The sequence below is a fragment of the Aulostomus chinensis genome, chromosome 7 (assembly GCF_037954235.1).
Source record: "Aulostomus chinensis isolate RoL2024-O1b breed Wild chromosome 7, RoL_Achi_v1.0, whole genome shotgun sequence".
NCBI lineage: Eukaryota > Metazoa > Chordata > Actinopteri > Syngnathiformes > Aulostomidae > Aulostomus > Aulostomus chinensis.
The window spans coordinates 17,605,247-17,624,937 of NC_141326.1; the positions used below are offsets into that span (position 1 = coordinate 17,605,247).

The 19,691-nt window shown below is 41.6% G+C and overlaps 1 protein-coding gene across 2 annotated transcripts; it reads left to right on the top strand.

Annotated features, from left to right (window-relative positions):
* Positions 1-2,152: 2,152 nt before the first annotated feature.
* On the top strand, positions 2,153-18,748 carry fam107b (family with sequence similarity 107 member B). 2 transcript variants are annotated; one of them, XM_086208872.1, is made up of 4 exons: positions 2,153-2,347; positions 14,200-14,371; positions 17,490-17,646; positions 17,739-18,748. In XM_086208872.1, exons 2-4 carry the CDS (start codon positions 14,244-14,246, stop codon positions 17,856-17,858), a joined length of 405 nt encoding a protein of 134 aa, XP_086064998.1. In that variant the 5' UTR covers positions 2,153-2,347; positions 14,200-14,243; the 3' UTR covers positions 17,859-18,748. The 2 variants fall into 2 exon arrangements, with proteins under 2 accessions (XP_086064998.1, XP_086064997.1); XM_086208871.1 differs by lacking the exon at positions 2,153-2,347 and adding an exon at positions 12,881-13,063.
* Positions 18,749-19,691: the final 943 nt, after the last annotated feature.

Sequence of the window (19,691 nt, forward strand, 5' to 3'; positions counted from 1 at the left end):
AGATCACCATGAAACTAGGGGGTTTCGGTGAGCCGATTGAACAGAAGGATGGTGGATAAGCAGATCCACTGACCCTTCATCAGTAAGCAGATTACACTTTATCACAAAGAATGCTCAGGATATTCAGTCTGTGACAACAACAGGCCAGCTGACCAATCTGCTGTAATTACAGTGAGGAGTAACCGGACTGATCTGTCGTAATCAAAGTGTTGAATGATCAATGCAACACCCTGAAGAAAAGCAATGATATCAGCAGCCTGCGAATTGGCTAAAAAAACAACAACCTCAAGCTGTGAAGTTAATCATCATTCAAAGTGAAGAAATTGATTTTAAAGCCCAGCCGATCTAGAATATTTCCATCTGAAAGAGCCATTAAATCAATGGGTCGAAGCCAACTGCTACAATTGATCTGAATACCAAAAGCCACTTAGCTGCACAAAATTATTATGTTCACTTGGAGGCATTGTAAAAAAAAAAGAAAAAAAAAAAAGGTATACACACAGCACTGACGTCATTTTGTGAACGTGTACATTGAGCAAAATTAGCATCCATTCAGAGATATATTTGTGTCCAGAGGATGTCCGCTTTAAAATCCCTGGCTCTGTCACTGCTGACGTTCCACCATGTGTACCAGCTAGTTCCTAACTTCGTCTGCTCTTTGGAGCAGGATTTGCTGTCTTCTGTGGGCTAACACCAGACAGTTTGATATGTTGCAGTAGGAAAAGCACTAATGATGTCTGAATTGCATTTAGCTGCTTCGGTTTCAGGGTTCTGTTATTGTGAGTGCTGACTCACTGTCACACCACTGTGATGGCCTACCAAGAAAAGTCTACATGTGTGCTTCGGAGACATTCTGTCACATTTTGCAATGAAAGCAGCTGATTGCACAACGGAAAGTGGAGGATTGACCAAGAGACCAATACAATGGCCTTAAAGATGCTAACAGGGAGTTACACTAATGTATTTTATGTTTACAGACTGATGTGGCTTTAAAGTCCAGCTGAAACAGCATTTTGAGAGTGTTTAACTACTGTGAGGTGATGTATTTAAGGGTAAAACAAGATTAAAAAAAGATGTTAGGGAGAGATATAACATTCAGAATTTGATTTAAATCCTGAAAAGTGGGTGCATCCCAAGTGTGTCACAACTGAAAGATAAGTGATGCCCCAACAGTAAACACTGATGGGATCACAGTCTCATCTCAACAGCAACAGAGAGCCGATCAAGGGTCAAACTGTCCAAAGTCCTGACATGAATGTTTGTTTTGCCCTCAGGAGATGCATACAGGGCCCAGGATTTAGTGTTACACCTCTGAGTTCAAACCCAATCTTGTGCTCCAGGTATTTACTGAAGCCGTCCTCTCTCAAACACCTCCTTCACAATCTAGAGGGGTCACAGATTCCAGTTTCCTCTAAATTAACAAGACCCTGCCTGCAGGCCTGTATCCATGGTATTTTGAGGAGAGAAAACGAGGATTGAGGCGGTGACCATCCAAATAGACACCAGCGCTAACAAACTAAATAATGTATTTCAGCTCAAAGTCATACATCATACATGCAGGTGGAAGATATTGCCAAATTTTGTCCATTAAGATTTAAACTGAAGGTGGCCAATATCAGTGGAGAAACTGGTAGCGTGTCACGCAAAAGACACTGAAATCCCATTTGAGTGTCTGGAGCTTCCAGAATGAGAAACCTGGAATTAAATTTCAAACCATCTCCAAATGCAGTTTTGGTGCAGATTTGAAAATATCATATTTCATGTTGTGTATTTGTTCAGACTGTCTTAAAATGTCTCTGGATGTTATCTGGATGATTTCGGCTGGCAGTCTGAAAAAGCCTAAAAGGGTTAAACAGACGATTTTTCATTTCATCTCATCACTCAGAAAAAAACAGAGGAAAAATTTAAAAAATAGTAATTCACTTGTGCAGAGGAAACAGACATGAATCATATTGTCTGATCATCAAACACAATATAAGCCTCCCATAAATGCGCGTGTTCGTTGGTGCTCGCGCGTGCTCTAGTCACCCCGCCCTGATCTCGAGGAGTCCTTCACAAGAACATGAAGAAAGAGGGGGGAGAAGGAGGAGCCATTTGGGCGACGTCACAATATCCCTCCCACTCAGCTTTAAATTTACATTTTCTATGGGTCCCAACTGAGAGTGTGTGTTATGTGTGTGTGTGTGTTTGTGCGTGAACTGGAGCTGTTTGACCAGTTTCCAAAAGCAACAGCGGAACAGCAGACACTCCTCAACCCGTACAAGTGACCGGGAGATGTGGGTCGGACCACTTTGTCGTTTTTAAATCTGGAAGAAGTTGGAGGAGTGTTGTCGGGTTCGACTTTCAGGTAGGTGTGTATGTGTCTGGGTCTCGTGCGTTTTCTACGAGGTTGTTTCACGAGCGCTCTAACAAAAGCGGCACGTTCTAACTGTCTGTCTGCCCCCCCCTCCCGCTTCCCTGCCCTCTCCAGTCAGCGGACGCGGCTGGTTTGACGTTTGCAAAAGAAGGAAAAAAAATGGGAAAGGAATGACTGGGGAAGAGAGGGATTCCCAGATACAAACTCTTTTGTTCTCCTTTTGTTGCGGCGCACGACTGTAGCCGACGGGACAGTGAGGAACAAACACGTTGAGGTTGTTTTTCAGATACACTTGCGTTTACTTTGGAGCGGACTGATACTGAAGGAGGAATGGACGGGGAAAGAATCTATTTTGTCTTTTATGTGGACTTCACATAATGCTCACACACAACTGTAGCACCATGCTAAATATATTGTATTGAATTAATTCTGTTTACAGTAGTTTGTATATCTGGAAAAGCACATCCAGCTTTACTCATTTAACTGTGTTTTCCTATATAACAAAACATCTTAGACCCTTTTGTGTCCCCTAAAATCTCAATATTTAATACATGATGTGTGTCTTAATGCATCATGTGAGTAAGACTGTGTGTAATAGCATAGCAATGACTGCAGCCCCCTGGGCTCACACACACACACACACACACACATACACACACACATTCAGTCTTGTGCTGTCATGTGAAGGGAAGTGTGTGTTCTTTCTGTGTGATGTGGCAACAGGTATGCTATCCTGTCAAACATACTGTACTGATTTGCATCAATGGAATGTGAGTTTCTGTCAAACTTTAACAGGAAATTATGCAAACACTGTGTGTGTGTCTGTGTGTGTGTGTGTGCTTTCTTGCTTTGCCTGGCGTATACAAATGAGATGATCAGGTGTGTTTTAGAGAGAGAAATAACAAAAGCAGGTGGTATGATTGAGTGTGTTGTAGGTGAGGAACGTTAAAGAGAGTGTAAAGGGAGGGGAAAGTTCTTGCACATGTGTTAGTCATTTGTGTGTGTGTGTGGGGGGGGGGGGGGGTACCGAACGATTTACATCTGTTTTCTGATCTTTGAACCCCTTTCTTCCTCCCCTCTCTCCTGTTTCTCTCTTGTTGGTTCCCGTAAGTGTCGGTGCTATCAGTGTGTGTGTGTGTGTGTGTGTGTGTGTGTGTGTGTGTGTCAGTATGTGGTGGGTGCTGCAACTGGAATTCTCCTTCATTGTTATTATTGCACTCAAAGGAATATATAAAATGTGAATGAAATGTCCGAGTTTCCATTATATGTGTCCATTAGTGGTTCTCCTACATTTCTTCTATGTATCATTATAGAGGCCAAAAGTGAGGGACTGACCTCAAGAAAAATCAAGGTATTTCGGTCAGGAATGGGTGTGTGTGTGTGTGTGTGTGTGTGTCTGTCTGTCTGTCTGTCTGTCTGTCTGTCTGTCTGTCTGTCTGTCTGTCTGTCTCTTAACGTGTGTTTGTGTGTGAGTGTGTACCCAGGAGGGGTAACTGGCATGTGTGTTGATGGTACTGCACTGTCTCTCCAACAGTCCTGCTGGTCTGTCTGTGGGCACCAAATCTATTACTCAGCAGAAAACGTTGATCCTTCAGGCCCACACTGCACGAGACAATGTTGCTGTGTGTGAGTTTCATGATCCGGCTCTGTACTTCACACACTAGTTTTGTTCACGGCTCTGAAAGCCTGCCTCGGAGCAGATGTTTTTGAGTCTTTTCCTCATGTAAACAAAGTTAGTTTTCATGGGCTGTGGGGGGGGGGGGGGCACAATCCTCCATGTTAAACACATCATCACATACGCGAGACTTGATTCATGCTGTCTGTTCCTTTTTTTTTTTTTTTTTACATCTTCTAACTCTTGAGGATTGCTACCCGCCCCCGCCCCCGCCCCCCAACAAAGCTTGTTGAAAAAGGCCGGATAATGTTCTCACAAGGAGCCAGACAAGCATTCTGTCTTTTTAGTTAAATCGGCTAAATCGATCAGGAATAATGTAAATATCCCATCAGAGAAGTTTCGGGGGGGGGGGGGCAGTTGGCGCTCCGGACAGTGACAGGGGAGTCTCAGTGAACTGAGGGGAAAGAACATTAGTTATCAAAGGGCATAATGGAGAACAGCCTCAAAGTATGTGATTTGGACCAGAGAAACAGTAGCTTTGGAGGGGATTTACTGTTTCTGTTTTACTGTTGAGTCAGAAACAACAAATGACTCAGGTCAGACCTGCGACGTACACTGAAGCGGTGCAAAATGGCTGTATATGGCTAGCTTGGCTTAATAATTGACTGTTTCTGCAGCATCAAATAACACAGAAATGATTCTATGTTGGCATCCAGGGCTTGAGGGGGCCCCTTATTCCAGACTTTGTTAAAGGAAAGGCCCACCATGTCAGACTTTAAAAACCTCTTTCATGTGAATGAGAAATCAGTAAATAAGAGCAAAGCTGAGTTGTACATCTTTGGAATGAAGCTTTTTAGGCTGTCACGTATGACCCAGATCAAGAAATACAGCACTGATCATGAGACAAGATACCACAGGATGGCTTTATTTGACCCTTGTTTTTAATACTTAATATATTCAAAGCTACATCTCAGCTGGTGCCTCTGTCCTCTATGACTGTGATCAGTTTGCGTTGAGTCTACAGTCAGTGCCTCTGATTTGGCCAACAGGGTGGCACACATGAATTCATCTGTTTTTTGGACAGCTGCTTTGTTTGCCAGTTTTTCACAGGCACTAGATTTCACACTGGCCCCTCTTGAAAGGAGATATTATGATGCACAGCAAACAGAGGTGATGCAATCACAGAGCCCCACACAACAGGACAAAGGACGTGTTTACGATGCTTTGTTGTTTTGGTGCCGCGATTGTCACGACTCAGTTATTGAGTTTCCTTAAAAGCAGGAGCGGGATGGAGGGCGGGAGAGTTTGGGTGGGCAGTACATATGAAAGTCAGACATGCAGAGGCTTTTTGTTTGTGCGGTACTTCATGTTGATACACATAAAAAAAGATAAGATAAGCTTTACACGCAAAGGGTAAACACACACACACATACACACACACACACCAGCTAAGACTGGGCTTCTCAAAGAATCCCATTGATTTTTCTGACGTTATGCAGAAGCTTCAATCTCAATAAAGCACTATTACTGTACACACACACGCTCATACACATATGCTGTCTCTCTCCCTTTCTCTCTAAATGCCCTCCAGCTTGTTAGGGTGATGTATAGAGAGATTGGGAATCTAAACTGCATGAATTGGATAAAGCTTTTTGTCAAGATATACGGTCTTTACTACAAACTCAAGCAGGAACATGTGCACACAGAAGAGCAGCGCTGCACGTTTCACTCACTGCAGGAAGCTTTTTTGTACAGTAAATGAAAGCTGGCTTTGGAAAGTTTCATCAGAAGATGAAACCACATGATTACCCACTGCATGTACGTCCTGTATAGTTAGTGTCATGTCAAGTATAAAGCTGAATCAGGGAGAACAAAGACTCTTCATTTGGCGTGTTTTTGGACACCTTGTAATCCGTGTGTGTGTATGTGTTTGTATTAGTGCGCTCCTGTGTGTCGGGCTGGCGAACTGTCTGGCTGTTCAAGGTAACAGTTGTTATTGGGGTTTCTCTACTATCATGTAAACAAAGGAGAACCTCCCAAATCCTCCCTGGTGTTCCTTCTAGCCAATCAGTTTGGAGCTCCCAGCTGGGCTCAGCCAGTCGACAGTGAGGAGGGGTGTGACTCAGCTCCATAAGAGGAAAAACAGCAGTAAAGCACAAAGCTTTGAATCCAGAATTGCAGCAGACAGCAGAGTCATAACAAAGACTCTTCCTTTATGAGAAAATGCTACTTCACACAGCAGTGCCAGACTGAACAGCGTTTATCCCTCCAAAGAGAAATATATTGGAGCAGCATTTAAAGGGAGGATCAGAATTCATGGGCTCTGTCTCATATACGTTCTCTGGGTGTGTCCATATAGCAGACGAGTGCGGCTTCTGTGCATCTGTCCTTTTAATCTAAATACACCTGTTCTCATCAGGTCTAAACATATACACACAGGAACATGTGCCAGTGTCAGCTGGCACCGGCTATAGACTGTCCTCTTGTGTTTGACTGACAGGTGTGACCCTAAAATTCAACCCCCACTCACCAATTAATCAGGACATGTGTTCTGAGTTTGGTTTGAGTAAGCACTTTAATTTCAACCTTTGAAAGAAAAGCGCATGTAGCGTGCATGCACATGTTTCTGTCACTCAAAGTTCTCAAAGGTGTGTGTGTGTGTGTGTGTGTGTGTGTGTGTGTGTGTGTGTGTGTGTGTGTGTGTGTGTGTGTGTGTGTGTGTGTTACATATATACGCTGTGGTGTACCCAATGTGACAATCACTTTGCAGGTTCATCACATTCCTACAGCGTGATTCAAAGTGGTGTCTGCGCCTTTTCAATCCACCCCATTCACTCTGTAATCTGCCTCTCACCCCGGAGCTCACAACGTGTGGTGGCAGGCCTGTGCTGGTAGCGCAATATGACTTCAGTTGGTGCTGAACACACACACACACACACACACACACACACACACACACACACATTTAAGTTCACAGACGCTACAGTTCTGTCATTACCATACATAAGCAATGCTTCACCCAAAAAGAGTACCGGTATTTCGCTTTTGGAGTATTCCCAAATAGCTATTTTGAGCTTGCTTCACAGCTTTGTGCCTCCAGAATACAGAAAAAAAGTTAGCTGTGTGTTTTTAGCTTGAAGCTTTACTGTAAAATTACCTAAAATGTCCATTTCAAACTTTAAAACACATAGTGCATTATAATCCACATCTTCTTTGTCGATGATTTATACTGAACTTCAAGCTCATTGTATTTGACTTTTTTTTTTTCTGGCGTCACACAGAATAAAGAAAAAAAACATTTTATGTAAGCTGAAGACACCTGCTTGCTAAGTCAACAAAAAATGACTCTATAGGGTCTCTTTAACCATAAAAATCATCAGTTACCAGTTTCAAAAAGAGATGATTCATCGATCACTCTGGTGTAAGTCAGCTGACAGATCTGGATAGACGTTCTTGTTCCTGTGATAAAGGCCTGATATGGATGTGGTCGTGTTTGCTTTATAATGGATGTGGTCAAGTTATAATCAGACAGGACCAAATGGATCCACTGTGGTTATCCTAGAGCTCTGTGGGGGAGGATGGAGACCGCGGCCACATGCGAAAACTACTTTTCAGCCAGAGTCTCTAATGAAGCCTCCATAAATTGCATGGATCACAAAGGTTCTGATAAATGTGATGACTTGTTTTGTACCGAGAACAAGAACTCACTTGATATGAGAAGAGTTGTGTCAGTGGAGACCCCGCACACATCAGCACATGCCTCTCATGATACGCTTTGTGGGAATTATTCTGTCCTGGGGGGTGTTTTGCATCATGGTTGCACATCTGTGCTTTATGAACCCTAAAACCCAGATTGTAAATTCCCATACCCCCCATCTCCCTGGTGACATCATCGTATTGTGAAAGCTGGGCGGGTGTCGTTGGAGGTCAGTGCATGATGAGGCCTCCGAATTCCCTCGCTCCTCTTCTGGACCCCCATTCTAACACAGGAAATACATAACATATTAACCCCTTTGCTCACTTTTGAGGGACTGTTTTCTCCTGGTCTCTGGTTTAAATCCACACATGGATGCAATCAAGCAATTGTCACAGCTTGATTAGCTCATTTCATTGAACTACTGAACTGTCCCAGTACACACGATTCTGAGAAAAATCAATTTATGCATGGAATTATGTCCAAAAACAGAAAAGAAGGCAGTGGTATGTGCCTTAAACCCATATTTTTCTGGCTTACCTTTTGCGTCTCATCATAAACAAGCTAGCGAGAGCGTCCCAGGTGAACTGCAGGCTTAAATTCAGATTATTAACGAAAAACAGACTCTTTAAGCTGTCACAGCATATAATGTCTCTTCTTGTCTGTCCAGAAATGTGTTGTTTTCATTTTTAGTTTTACCTGTCGTGATGATGCCTTCCTGAATGTGTGCTGTTTGACTTCCGGGAGCAGAACACCAGAACAGTTTGAGCCTGGTTGAAACTGGAGTAAACCAAACTCAACCACATTATTTAGTTTTGAATGCCTTGACTTCAAAAACCATAGTGTCAGTTGCACTGATGTAGTTAATTAATTTACTCAGTATTACCATGTGTTTCAAAAGCATAGTTTTAGTCAGGTGAACACAATGAACCAACTTTTTCTAACACCCTGAATGCCTTGAGTGTTGGATGTCGTCTCAAGATATATAAATAACCAAACTTCAACATTTTGCTTGCAATGAAGGAATCTACGGGCTTCATACGTAGCACCTTCTCTACCATAGTGATTCTCAAAGCACTTACCGGCTCATTAACTCATACTCATGCAGTGATAGCACCGTGTAGCTACCATGCAAGATGCCAACTGGCTCTTCAGAAGAAACATGTTGGAGTAGTTCTTATCTTCTTGGCTGTGTGGTTCCTCGGCATGCACAGGCAGGCCAGTTTATCCTGAATGTTATTTGTCCTTGCATGTACTTTTACTTACAGATACACATCCAGTACTTCAGTGTAAACTGATACTATGGGAGTGTTTGCTGTTTCCTTTAGTCAAGATTGACATTGATTTGTTAGTGCGAGGACTATATTCGGTTCTATTGTTGGCTCTGGAAATGTGTGCAAGTACGTCACTGTGTTTCCCACCATCATGTATGTGTCGTCATGGTGAGGAGGTTTATGAATGAGCATGTACGTACCCGAGGCCTGCACGGGAAATGATCTCATTGTCATCCCCCCCCTTTTCACTTTTTCTGTCACAAACACACACACACACCCTGGCTCCCTTCCCCCCATAGCTGTCAGTTAAAAGCCCATCTATCTGTGTGTTTTAATTAGGGCTTCTCCTATTTATGGCTGAATGGCCGCTTCATTAACAGCAATGCTGGGAGAGACAGACCCGGATCTGTCTGGCTTATAACACATAGCTGTGTGCGTGTGTGTGTGTGTGTGTGTGTGTGTGTGTGTGTGTGTGTGTGTGTGTGTGTGTGTGTGTGTGTGTGTGTGTGTGAGGGAGAGAGAGAGAAAGAGAGAATGGGGTGTGGGGGTTGCTTTAGGGGTATTGATGACGCAATTTCCCTTGAGGGGTGGACCTCCCATCTGTGAGTGAAACAGACTAAATCTGGCCAGAAAAAAGGGTTTATATGGGACAAGAGGGTACATGAACCAACTTACATGTTAGAAAATGTTCTGTTTTCTTCTATAGTTCTCTTGAATCTGACCTAAGTCAGTTGATCTTGTGCTTTTATTTTCTTGTGTACACGTCTCTAACCAGAATAAAAACTCCCACCGTCAAAACTAAAGCTAATATCAAGAAAATATACAACCAACATCAGTTCAGCTATCAGTTTTATTTGATTTCTGTAATGAATCAGTAAGCCCCCCAATAAATTTTAAAAGACCAGCGAACCAGTGTTTTCTTTTTGGTAAATCCGACCCCTGTGTTGCTTCCTGCTGGCTCCTCGATGATGGAGTGGGTGTGGCCAGCCGTGTGCTCACAGCCAATGCCGGATAAACCCCACCCTGAGCAGAGCTCTGTATGGTCCGCACTGTTCGGATCTGATTTCTGGAGGACAACATGGGGTCAGATGGTGAAGCAGCTGCTCTCCTCATCTTCATCTCTCTCTGCAGCACCATGAGGTCCACTGTTGAGTCATGAAGAGCTGAACCATGTCATTAATCAGCATTTAAATCTGTCCTTTCATCTGTTTTTTTTAGCTCAGTCTGTCCATTTTTGCCCTGATCTCAGTATTACTGACCATTTTCATTGCGTTCTCTTTCTCTTTGTATGTCAGTTCACTTTTTCAAGTGCAGTTAGTCTGCTTCCTTTTAAGGAAACAAAAATGAAAGCATGATAATGACCAATTTTGGTTCTCTTTCACATCCTACATTGTTAGTGAGCTGTATTTGCCTTTCTCTCTTGGGTTAGAAAAGATATGAATATTACTTTCAAACACTGTTATTTGTGTACAAGTCAGCTGGGAATATTTTTTAAGTTTGTTGTGTTTTTACTGCCTTAGTTGTTGGAAGTCAAATCTGTGTTGCTTATTGATATGAATACTCTCTAAATGTTGTGTGGTTGCTGGCAGGTCTCCATGAAGACCAAGAGAAAATGACAGTTGAGGAGGAAATTGAGAAATGAGTAATGAGTGCACGCTGCCAGTGTGCATATAGCAAAGTTGGCAGCAGTGTTGCAATCAATCGGCTCAGTGCAGGCACTCTTCAAAGATCAGTCAGCCCGTCAACTCGAATGCAAATGACCAACACACGCGTGTGCGCGCGCACACATGTGGAATTGTTAATGCAGTTCCTTCCTCTTTTATTTTTATCATGAAATAAATATCTAGGTGATAGCACATAGCTCCAACTGTTCATGTTTCTGGCTCCCTCTGGACTTTCTGCTATGTTTCTTGACTGGTGAGATTTTTCTTGTCATATATATCATGTATATATCATATACTGGTTCAAATATGTGACGTCCTAGTGCTGCGATCAGTCACATGCAGGTCACAAGAATAAAAAGAATGAGTAAGTAAACAGAGGAAAGCCGTCTTTGGCTAATTTCCTTTTTCCTTTTTCCTAGATTCCCATCTGACCCAGTTCTTCTCCTGTCTTTTTCCTTTGTCTCCACCAACTTTCCTCTCGTGCATGAATGCTTAACCATTTTAGAAGTCTTTCCTCTGGGTTCATCTCAGAGGTCTTTCGGGATGCTCATTATGTTATTCTGTGTTATTTGTGATATGACAGTATGGTTTAAAAAAAAAAAACAACTCAACAGTTTTAATAGGAGTCCTGGAACAGCACTGTTAGAAAGGTTTTTGCAAACAAATGCATTGAAAATAGAAACGCAGCCCGTTGAAGGTTTCGAATTGGCTGTTTGTTACATTATCATTTGCCTCTGAAACACACAGATAAGGAGAAGAAAAAAGATTCTTGAGGCATGTCCATAAAATGAATGCTTGTCTTTATCTCAGCAACATTGGAACATGCTCCCTAGCTTATCTATGTGTGTTGCTCTCTAGGTGTTGGACTTTAGCTGATAGTGAAGCATGTTATCTATACGGCTTTTTAAATGGAAACAGACTGGACGTTAAATAAAACAAAGCTACTGGTGACGCAAGATTTAAAGAAGGCTCCAGTTTAAGGGTTGCTTTTGAACTCCCTATGTCACTTCCTCTCTTCCCCTGGGGCACAGAGGAAGTAGGAGCATATGTGTTAAGCTAACGGACACTTTGACAACACTGGCAGTCTTTGAGTGCCTCCACCCCCCCACCACTGGCATTAACAAACACCACCTTTGATGTACACAGCATGTGTGTGCTCGCACGCAGCCCCTGATTACAGCCACAAGCTGCTCTGCCCACTGCCATCGTCTCACATGCACTAACCGGCATGTGCGGTAGATCATTAAAGACTGGGATGGTGACATATCATCTGACACTTTTCCCGTTTTTCCATAAGAAGTCTTAAATAAAGGCAGGATTAGTCAGTTTAGTCTCCAAGTTACTTAGAAGGATGGTTTTATACATTTGTGTGTGCATATATTTTAATATTTGTGTTGGCAACATAAGTAAATGCAGTTTATAAAGGTTACTAATCTGAGATTAGAAGGGATTACATGCCACTCTGACTGCATAAACACCCAGAAAAGGTATTTGTCAACCTATCCTTTAATGTACATGAAACCTATTTATTACCAGGAATTTCTCTCCCTTTGTTCTGCACCCACAAAATCATGTTTATCTGAGTCTTCTTTGTTATGTAACTGACATGGTTCAGTGTTGTGGATGCAAGGATGTCGACCTCTAGTGGTGGTTTGGATTCATTACATCAACCCTCTATGTTTTGATTGTGAGGAGCCGCTCGCCCCACCACCACCACCACCTGCCTACCCCCATCTTTGTCTCCAGCACGTGCAGGGTTCTGCATCTCTGGTGTGAGCTTGTCTGTGATTGGCTGGTAGAAATTCCAAAATATATCTCTCCATCCATCCATGTGTTCCTTCTCTGTCTCAGTTTGGGGGGGGGGGGTAACAAAGCAGCACCTTTTGGTGGTGTTTGAAGACACAATTGTTGATAAATCACTTCACACAACAGGACATGGAGCGCTGAAGGTTTTATCATTTGTTATAAAATAACTGATTATTTTTAAGAGAGCTATTTCTATTTTGTAGGACTGATGTGTCATTGTTAAGTCCATATTGGATTATTTTACTTATATATTAGAAATAAAAACTGTTGTCTCAAATATGAATGTACAATATGAATGTACAGTCATCTCTTAGAATACAGCTCTTCATTTAGAGATGTACATAGAAAATAAGTGGGAGTGAGTAAGTGAGGGAGGGGCAGGTAGAGAGAGAGAGAGAGAGAGAGAGAGAGCGTGTGTGTGTGTGTGTGTGTATGTGTGTGTGTCTAAGCTGAGCTATAAAACAGACTTTGAACTCCAAACAGCTCAGTAGCGGACGACTCTTCAGAACAGCTCTTCTCTGGTGTGGGACTCTGCAACATAGAGATAAACAGGGCAGCATGTTTTAAGAGCTTTTCGTTGGAAAATCCACCTCTGACCAAAAAAAGCAGCCATGGCGACAATGTTCAGATACCCCGTCTTTCCTCATCTGCTGGGTGAGTTGAACACGTGCTCACTTTTGGACAAGAAAAGCATTTCCAAAAGTGCAGTTCTTAGCAGTTTTAGTCCAGCATGATCGAGAGTTTGGCATTTTAATTTAATATTAACACATTTTAGGTCAAATATTCTGTTCATATTTTGTCGATCTGTGTGTGTGGATGTGTTTAAAAATTCCTTGTCATGCATTCTTTAGAATAGAGTGAGCACTTTGAATGTAGCTGTGAATGTTTTGTTGACCAGAGTGGAGCGGAAAAACTAATAACACTGAGCTGAAAGAAACACTTTATGCTGTAATTAACATGAGACATGAGTTTAACTTGCTCTAATGGCTTGAGAGATGACCTGTGGGTCAGCTGATAGATTTATTCATCCAGAGGGAGTTGGTGTCTATAAATAGAAAATTCAGAATACTTTCATTGTCATCATAAGAGCATTTCCAACTAAATTTAGACACACAGACTGAATGTAGATTTGTTAGGCAAAAAGATAAAGAGCAATAAACACCCAACACATAAAGAAATAAAGGAGCTTAATAAAAATAAAAACAGTTCCTTCTCCTGGCATGAACAAACACACAAACACACACACACACACACACAAGCATTGTGCCTGGGTATGTATCGATAGAATATCATTGTTGTATCCATAGATCAATTTGTTGAATGAAAACACGCTGAAATCCTTGACATTGCCGGGATCTATTTATTCACGTACATGGCTTGGAGTCATTGTTATTGTTTATGACATCTGAAATATTTGTAAATATGTATTTTTTCTCTTAAGGTTTTGAAGTGTGGTCTTGCTGTCCAGATTCATCCGTTAATTGTTTTTACACGTGGCTTTTTCATCATTTGACAGGGGAATTAATTACGCCTCTTCACATTGTGTGGAACTATTATGTAACTCCAGCACTGAGTCCTCCATCACTATAGAAACCAGTCAATAACATTGAGCAGATTCCAGATAAACACACGGATGCTCTTAGGAGGATTCCAAACTACAAACTAATGGGGCGCCTTAAAAATGCCAACTTTTGCAGCACAGATCTTAATACACGTCTTTCTTTTTCTGCGTCAGACTAATATCTCATAAGTTGTTAAATCAACATCTTCGCTTGTTTCTGTCTCTTTAGATCCGCGTGACCCTGGTCTGTCACTGTCACCAGGGAGGAGTGTCATGGCGGAGCCAGACTATCTGGAAGGCGACTGTGATGAGCTTATCAAACCCAAGAAATTGATCAACCCGGTTAAGAACTCGCGAAACCATCAGGACCTGCATCGAGAGCTGCTCATGAACCAGAAGAGGTCAGGAGACAGGAACATTTTCAGCTGTGTCCTCCTCATGTGTGTCTTATGTTTCCCAGTAGCCACTCCTGGTCATTCCTAGCAAACTTTGAAGGAAGTTTAAGAAGTTTCCATCATGGATTATGATGTAAACATCAAACCAAATGAGTGATAAAGCAGTACATGCAGCACATGATTGGAGAGATGATGGTTAGTTCGTTTATTTATTTACTGAGTGGTAAAGCTCAAATATAAATTGTACCTCCATTGAAACCAAGATATTGATGCATGCTGGTATCGGCACAGCATCGTTATCTGCATCAGTGCCAGTCCAGGTCTCTTCTTATTGACAAGGAAACAATGCGGTAAATAAAGGATGTTTTGGCATTTTGGAAATAAAGAAATTGGAGATGGGATATCAGGTGGAGAAGAATATCAGAGATTGGAGAAGAATATCAGAGATTGGAGAAGAATATCAGAGATTGGAATCCACAATTTGATCCAAATTCAATCCCCGAATTTATGCTGGACCATGAAACCACTGTAATTTAACATTAAACACCTCATACATGAAGTTCAAAGAAGTTGCTTTCAGGTAAATTTAAATTTAATACATTTGTGTATATTTTTCTACTTTTAATCACTTACTTGACTACCACTCTATGATGTAAACGTAAATATAGTGCTGAAAACAAGCTCTGGTACTGGTATCGCTAGTTGTGCATCTCGGACGCGACGAACAGAATTAGTATTTGTGCATCTCCAAAAGAAAAACACTTTTCAAGTCTACAATATTTACATCTGTTTTCAGTATGGACAAAATGTTGATATCATATACGTGTGATTTTATACAAATAATATTGACAAATATTGAGCCAGTTGATTTGTTAAATATCACTATAGCCCTGAAGGAAGTCACACAGGAGAAAGCAGGTCCAGGCTAATCTAATATGACCCCCCGATGGAGGATGAGCTAATACAATCATGCTACTTTCATGTAATTGGCGTGTTAGTATCTACGCAGGCTGGGCTGATGGTCTGTCTCCTCACTTGACTTCAATGTTCCCTCCAGCAGCAGTATTATGTAAACCATTAAAGTTTCATAGCAACTATTATATAAAAACCTTAAGTGTATTGGTGTGTCACAAATTTGTTATGTAAAGGTCACACCGATATACCACACCGAAAAAGCCTGGTCTGTCCACTGATATCAATATTACATCACAAATCAGGATTCCAGGCCACCTTTGGTTTTTGTGTGTGTGTGTGTGTGTGTGTGTGTGTGTGTGTGTGTGCGTGTGTGTGTGTGTGTGTGTGCGTGTGTGTGTGTGTGTACTTCTGAACACGCATGCTGGGGCCTGTGATCAACCATTAATGTTTCTCTCGTCAAAAGCTATGCCATCAGCTTTGTGTCCGAGCTATATATAGCTACATAAACACACGTACTGATGACAGCTGTTACATCACTGCAGCGATGCTTAAACAGGTCAGAGAGCGAGGTGATGTTGAAGGCTGAGAAGCATAAATGACATTAATTTAGCAGAAGGATGATGGAGAACATGCAATTAAAAAAAGACATTCTTTATTTCATGCCAGGACTAAGCTCAGAGTTGTCTAGACGGAGGAATGTTGGTAACAGAGGAAGAATGTAAGAGAAGTCTGGATGGTTGAATGGTGAGATGAACATGTTTGGTTTGGGCTTTTGCATAGCGGATTAGTCACGATGATCAGTGTGTGTGGGGGGGGGGGGCATGGATGGACGGATGGATGGATGGATGCATGAAAAGGAAAAAAAACATGTTATGTAATCGAGATTACAAAACCGTTTCTAGCTGAAGGCCTTTTCTCTGCCTTTGTTACCCTTTTTTTTTTTTTTTTGCTATGGCGATTTTCCTATACACACACACACTCACAGAGAGAGAGAAGAATTTCATAATTCCAGTCACTAAGATGGGTGAAGCTTTGGAGTAGATGGAGGTAATGATGTTTGGGGGTTTGAACGTGCATTCCTCCTAGTCTGCTCCATGCTGTAGGAAGTGTGTGGAGGAATGCGTATGGAAAACCGCAGTCAAGGGAGAGCGGCTTTTACAGCCTGCGTTATTGCTTTCAGTGACCTTGACACCCCCCCTACACACACACACACACACACACACACACGCTCCACCCCCCACCCTTTTTTCTATAAGAGGAGCGCATTGAAAAACAGCCTGATCCAATCATGCAATTTAGATCTTTCATGAGACCCCTCAGTCTGAGGAAAAAAAACGCTGCTTTGAACTGCAGCAGTGACTTAAGTTGCAGTCAAATCTGGTTGGAAATGAACTCCCACTGCTTCTTGGAACATTGTGGGCTTGGTTATGTAATCTTGGAGATTCAGTAATACATTTAATTAAGGTGTTGTGCTGAACTGCAGCCAGGCGATCACACTGTGTTTCCTGTGAAGAGCCTACACAGCCTGAGCAGGTTCACTGCTTTATTCTCCATCATGACGCTTTTAAAAAAAGTCTGATTTGAAACCCAGTTTAGCCTCCAGCTGCTCTACATTTTTTTCTTGTTTGTACTTTCTTGCGACCCTGATGCTTTGTCCTTTTCTGTTCCCTTCTCCTTCTGCCTTTCACATTCTCAGACCCCCCATCTAACTTTTGGAATATTACATCATATTCGGTATCTGGCTTCTCTTTGCAAAACTCACTTGCACCGACTGACTTTTGCAATACAAATCCAAAGAGTTGTGTAATAGTGATTTTGCAATGATTTAACACTGTAATCTGTTCTATGAGGAATGTGTTTGCAGATTGTTTTGGGGCTGATGTTTGATTTTTTTTTTTTTTTTTTTTTGTGAAACTAGGAAGAAAAGCAGCTCATGACTTCATCCCACTTGTCCTTGTTAATTCTGTGGCTGGAAACCAGCATGCGTGCAGATAAATAAATGAAAAAATGGAACAATCTGTGACTGGCTGGAAATCAGAACTTTTCCTGACTGACGTGTTTAATCCAGAACAGCGAGATGCACGTCATACTAGATTGAGGTCATGGCTGTCATCTGTTACATGTCAGTGTGAGGCTCTGAATCGTAAAAATGCAGTTTTCTTTGAAGATTTATTCTTACAACCGTTTCTCCGACCGCCTTTGCATATAGGGGCCTGGCTCCTCAGAACAAACCGGAACTCCAAAAGGTCCTGGAGAAGAGAAAGAGGGAGCAAGTTCTCAAAGCTCAGAAGGAAGAGCAGGAAGCCCATAAGAAGAGGAGCGACTTGGAGATAGAGCTCATGAAAAGGCAACAGAAGCTAGAGCAGGTGAGTCTGTTTGGTATCTAGACAGAGGTACATATTCAGACACTGCAACCTATTTTTTAATGCTCAATTTGAATTTTCCCATACTCTTGCAGCTGGAGCTAGAACAACAGAAAATGGAAGAAGAGCAAGAGAACACTCCTGAGTTTGTGAAAATGAAAAGCAACCTACGCAGGACCAAGCAGGAGACAGACGGAGAGGAAAGAACCACCTAAAATCCAGAAGGGCGTCTGGGCAACTGTGTACGTGGGCACAGAGATGTCAGGAGTGTGTGTATGAGAGAGAGCGATAGAGTGTGTGTGTGTGTGTGTGTGTGTGTGTGTGTGTGTGTGTGTGTGTGTGTGTCTATGGTGCAAGGAGGTGACCTAACCGTGGTCCAAGATGAACTTCCTGGCCTTTCCGCAACCTTCCTTCCTGCAGTGAGGAGAGAGACTTTACAGACTAAAGACCCCCTCTGTCTGCCCCGCTGGATCACCAGTTCTCACCTCTGCTCCTTACACCTATTCAGCAACACACAGCACCCCCTGCAGGAGGAACTTGCATGTTACACGCGTTTCAACTGGAGGGCATGCAAGCAAGCTTCCAGTGAGCTCTGATGGAGAAGCAACCAAACACACACAGGAGTTTTCATCCCCTCTGTTCTCACTCGACTCTCCACAGCAAGCTGTCATTTCTCTTTACTGTTATCGGTGTTGTTGTCATTGTTGTTTTTATGTTTGTTCTCATCTTCAGAATCAAATAAGGAAAAGCGGACACTGGATTGACTCTTGAAGCTGTGTAATGTAAAAGCCAAACAAATGTGCTTTTGTTATTTATGTTCGTAGCTTTTAGCCCGGGTATAGGGGGGACACTTTTAGTCTTTCTGTGTTTTTTAGTTTGTTAAACAACATAGTTTATGAAGCCAGAACGGGACAAAGGGAGTGTATATGTGTGAAACCTTCACGTTTGCTTTATGATTTATTTTTTAAATTCCAAACATGCCATTTCCTCAGCTAATGCAATTTTGAGCAATAGTAGAACTCCCAGACATGAGAGTGACCTTTTCTTTACATATTCTGTTGTTTTGTATTAATAAAAGTGTCACTTAATAAATAATTTAACTTTTTGTCAGGCTGGTTATTTAGAATGTGTTGAGAGACCAGTCTGGTCAGTTTTTGTGTACTTTAACAAAAAAAACACTGGGTAATAACATGAGAGTATATACAAATATTTGTCATAAAATATTCATCCAATATCTGCAAGGCTGCAATGACAATTATGTGCAATCAGAATTAAGCTCAGAATGAACAAGTAAGTTATATGTGAAACAATTAAATGACCATTTTTTAACACGGTTACGTTGAGTGATAAACTGGATATTGATGACTTTGGACATAACATCGATAAAATTTAAGATGTGGCAAAAATTCAGATCTAATATGGAATAATGAACTCTCTGGAGTAACAGGCAGAAATTAGCACTTGCCAATGAAGAATACGGTAAATTTTTACACAGGTTTTTTTTTTTAACATAATGAAAAATGTCTTCTTTCTTTCTTTTCTTTTTTACATTGGGTTTGGTTGTGTTTGCCTTGGAGGTATACACTGTGTCTTCTACTTTATCAGTTATGTTCAATCTGGAAACTAAAAATAGACACTAATGGCACGGATCCTCAGTCCATTCTGTGTTAAGGTGAGGAAGAAAAAAAAAGTATTAAAAAAACATTCTGAATTCAAGGTCTACAGTAACATGTACTGTGTGATTCTATAAGAATAGATCATTAAAACAAGTTGAGAAAAGTATGCTAATTTTGGAATACCTGAACAAAGGATTCATATTTAAAAATCTAAATGTGGAGTTGTTAAAATAAACAATTCAGATTCTGAAATAACCACAGACCACTGAAATTTGAAAAACACATCAGAAAAAACAGGAGAAACGGATGTTTCCTGAACAGTTTGTTGACCTCAGCCATGCAAAGCTTTGTATTTTAATCAATCCGCTTTAACAAATATGAAATATGACACATTTGGACTGACATTGGAAACAGTCCTGTCTTTCAAACACA

What these genes read in the sequence shown, in the direction of transcription:
- fam107b (XM_086208871.1), top strand. Translation starts at nt 13,021, where the DNA reads ATGGCGACAATGTTCAGATACCCCGTCTTTCCTCATCTGCTGG. An exon ending in CGTCTTTCCTCATCTGCTGG is followed by an intron (nt 13,064 to 14,199) that starts GTGAGTTGAACA and finishes CTGTCTCTTTAG; the next exon opens with ATCCGCGTGACCCTGGTCTG. An exon ending in GGCAACAGAAGCTAGAGCAG is followed by an intron (nt 17,647 to 17,738) that starts GTGAGTCTGTTT and finishes ATACTCTTGCAG; the next exon opens with CTGGAGCTAGAACAACAGAA.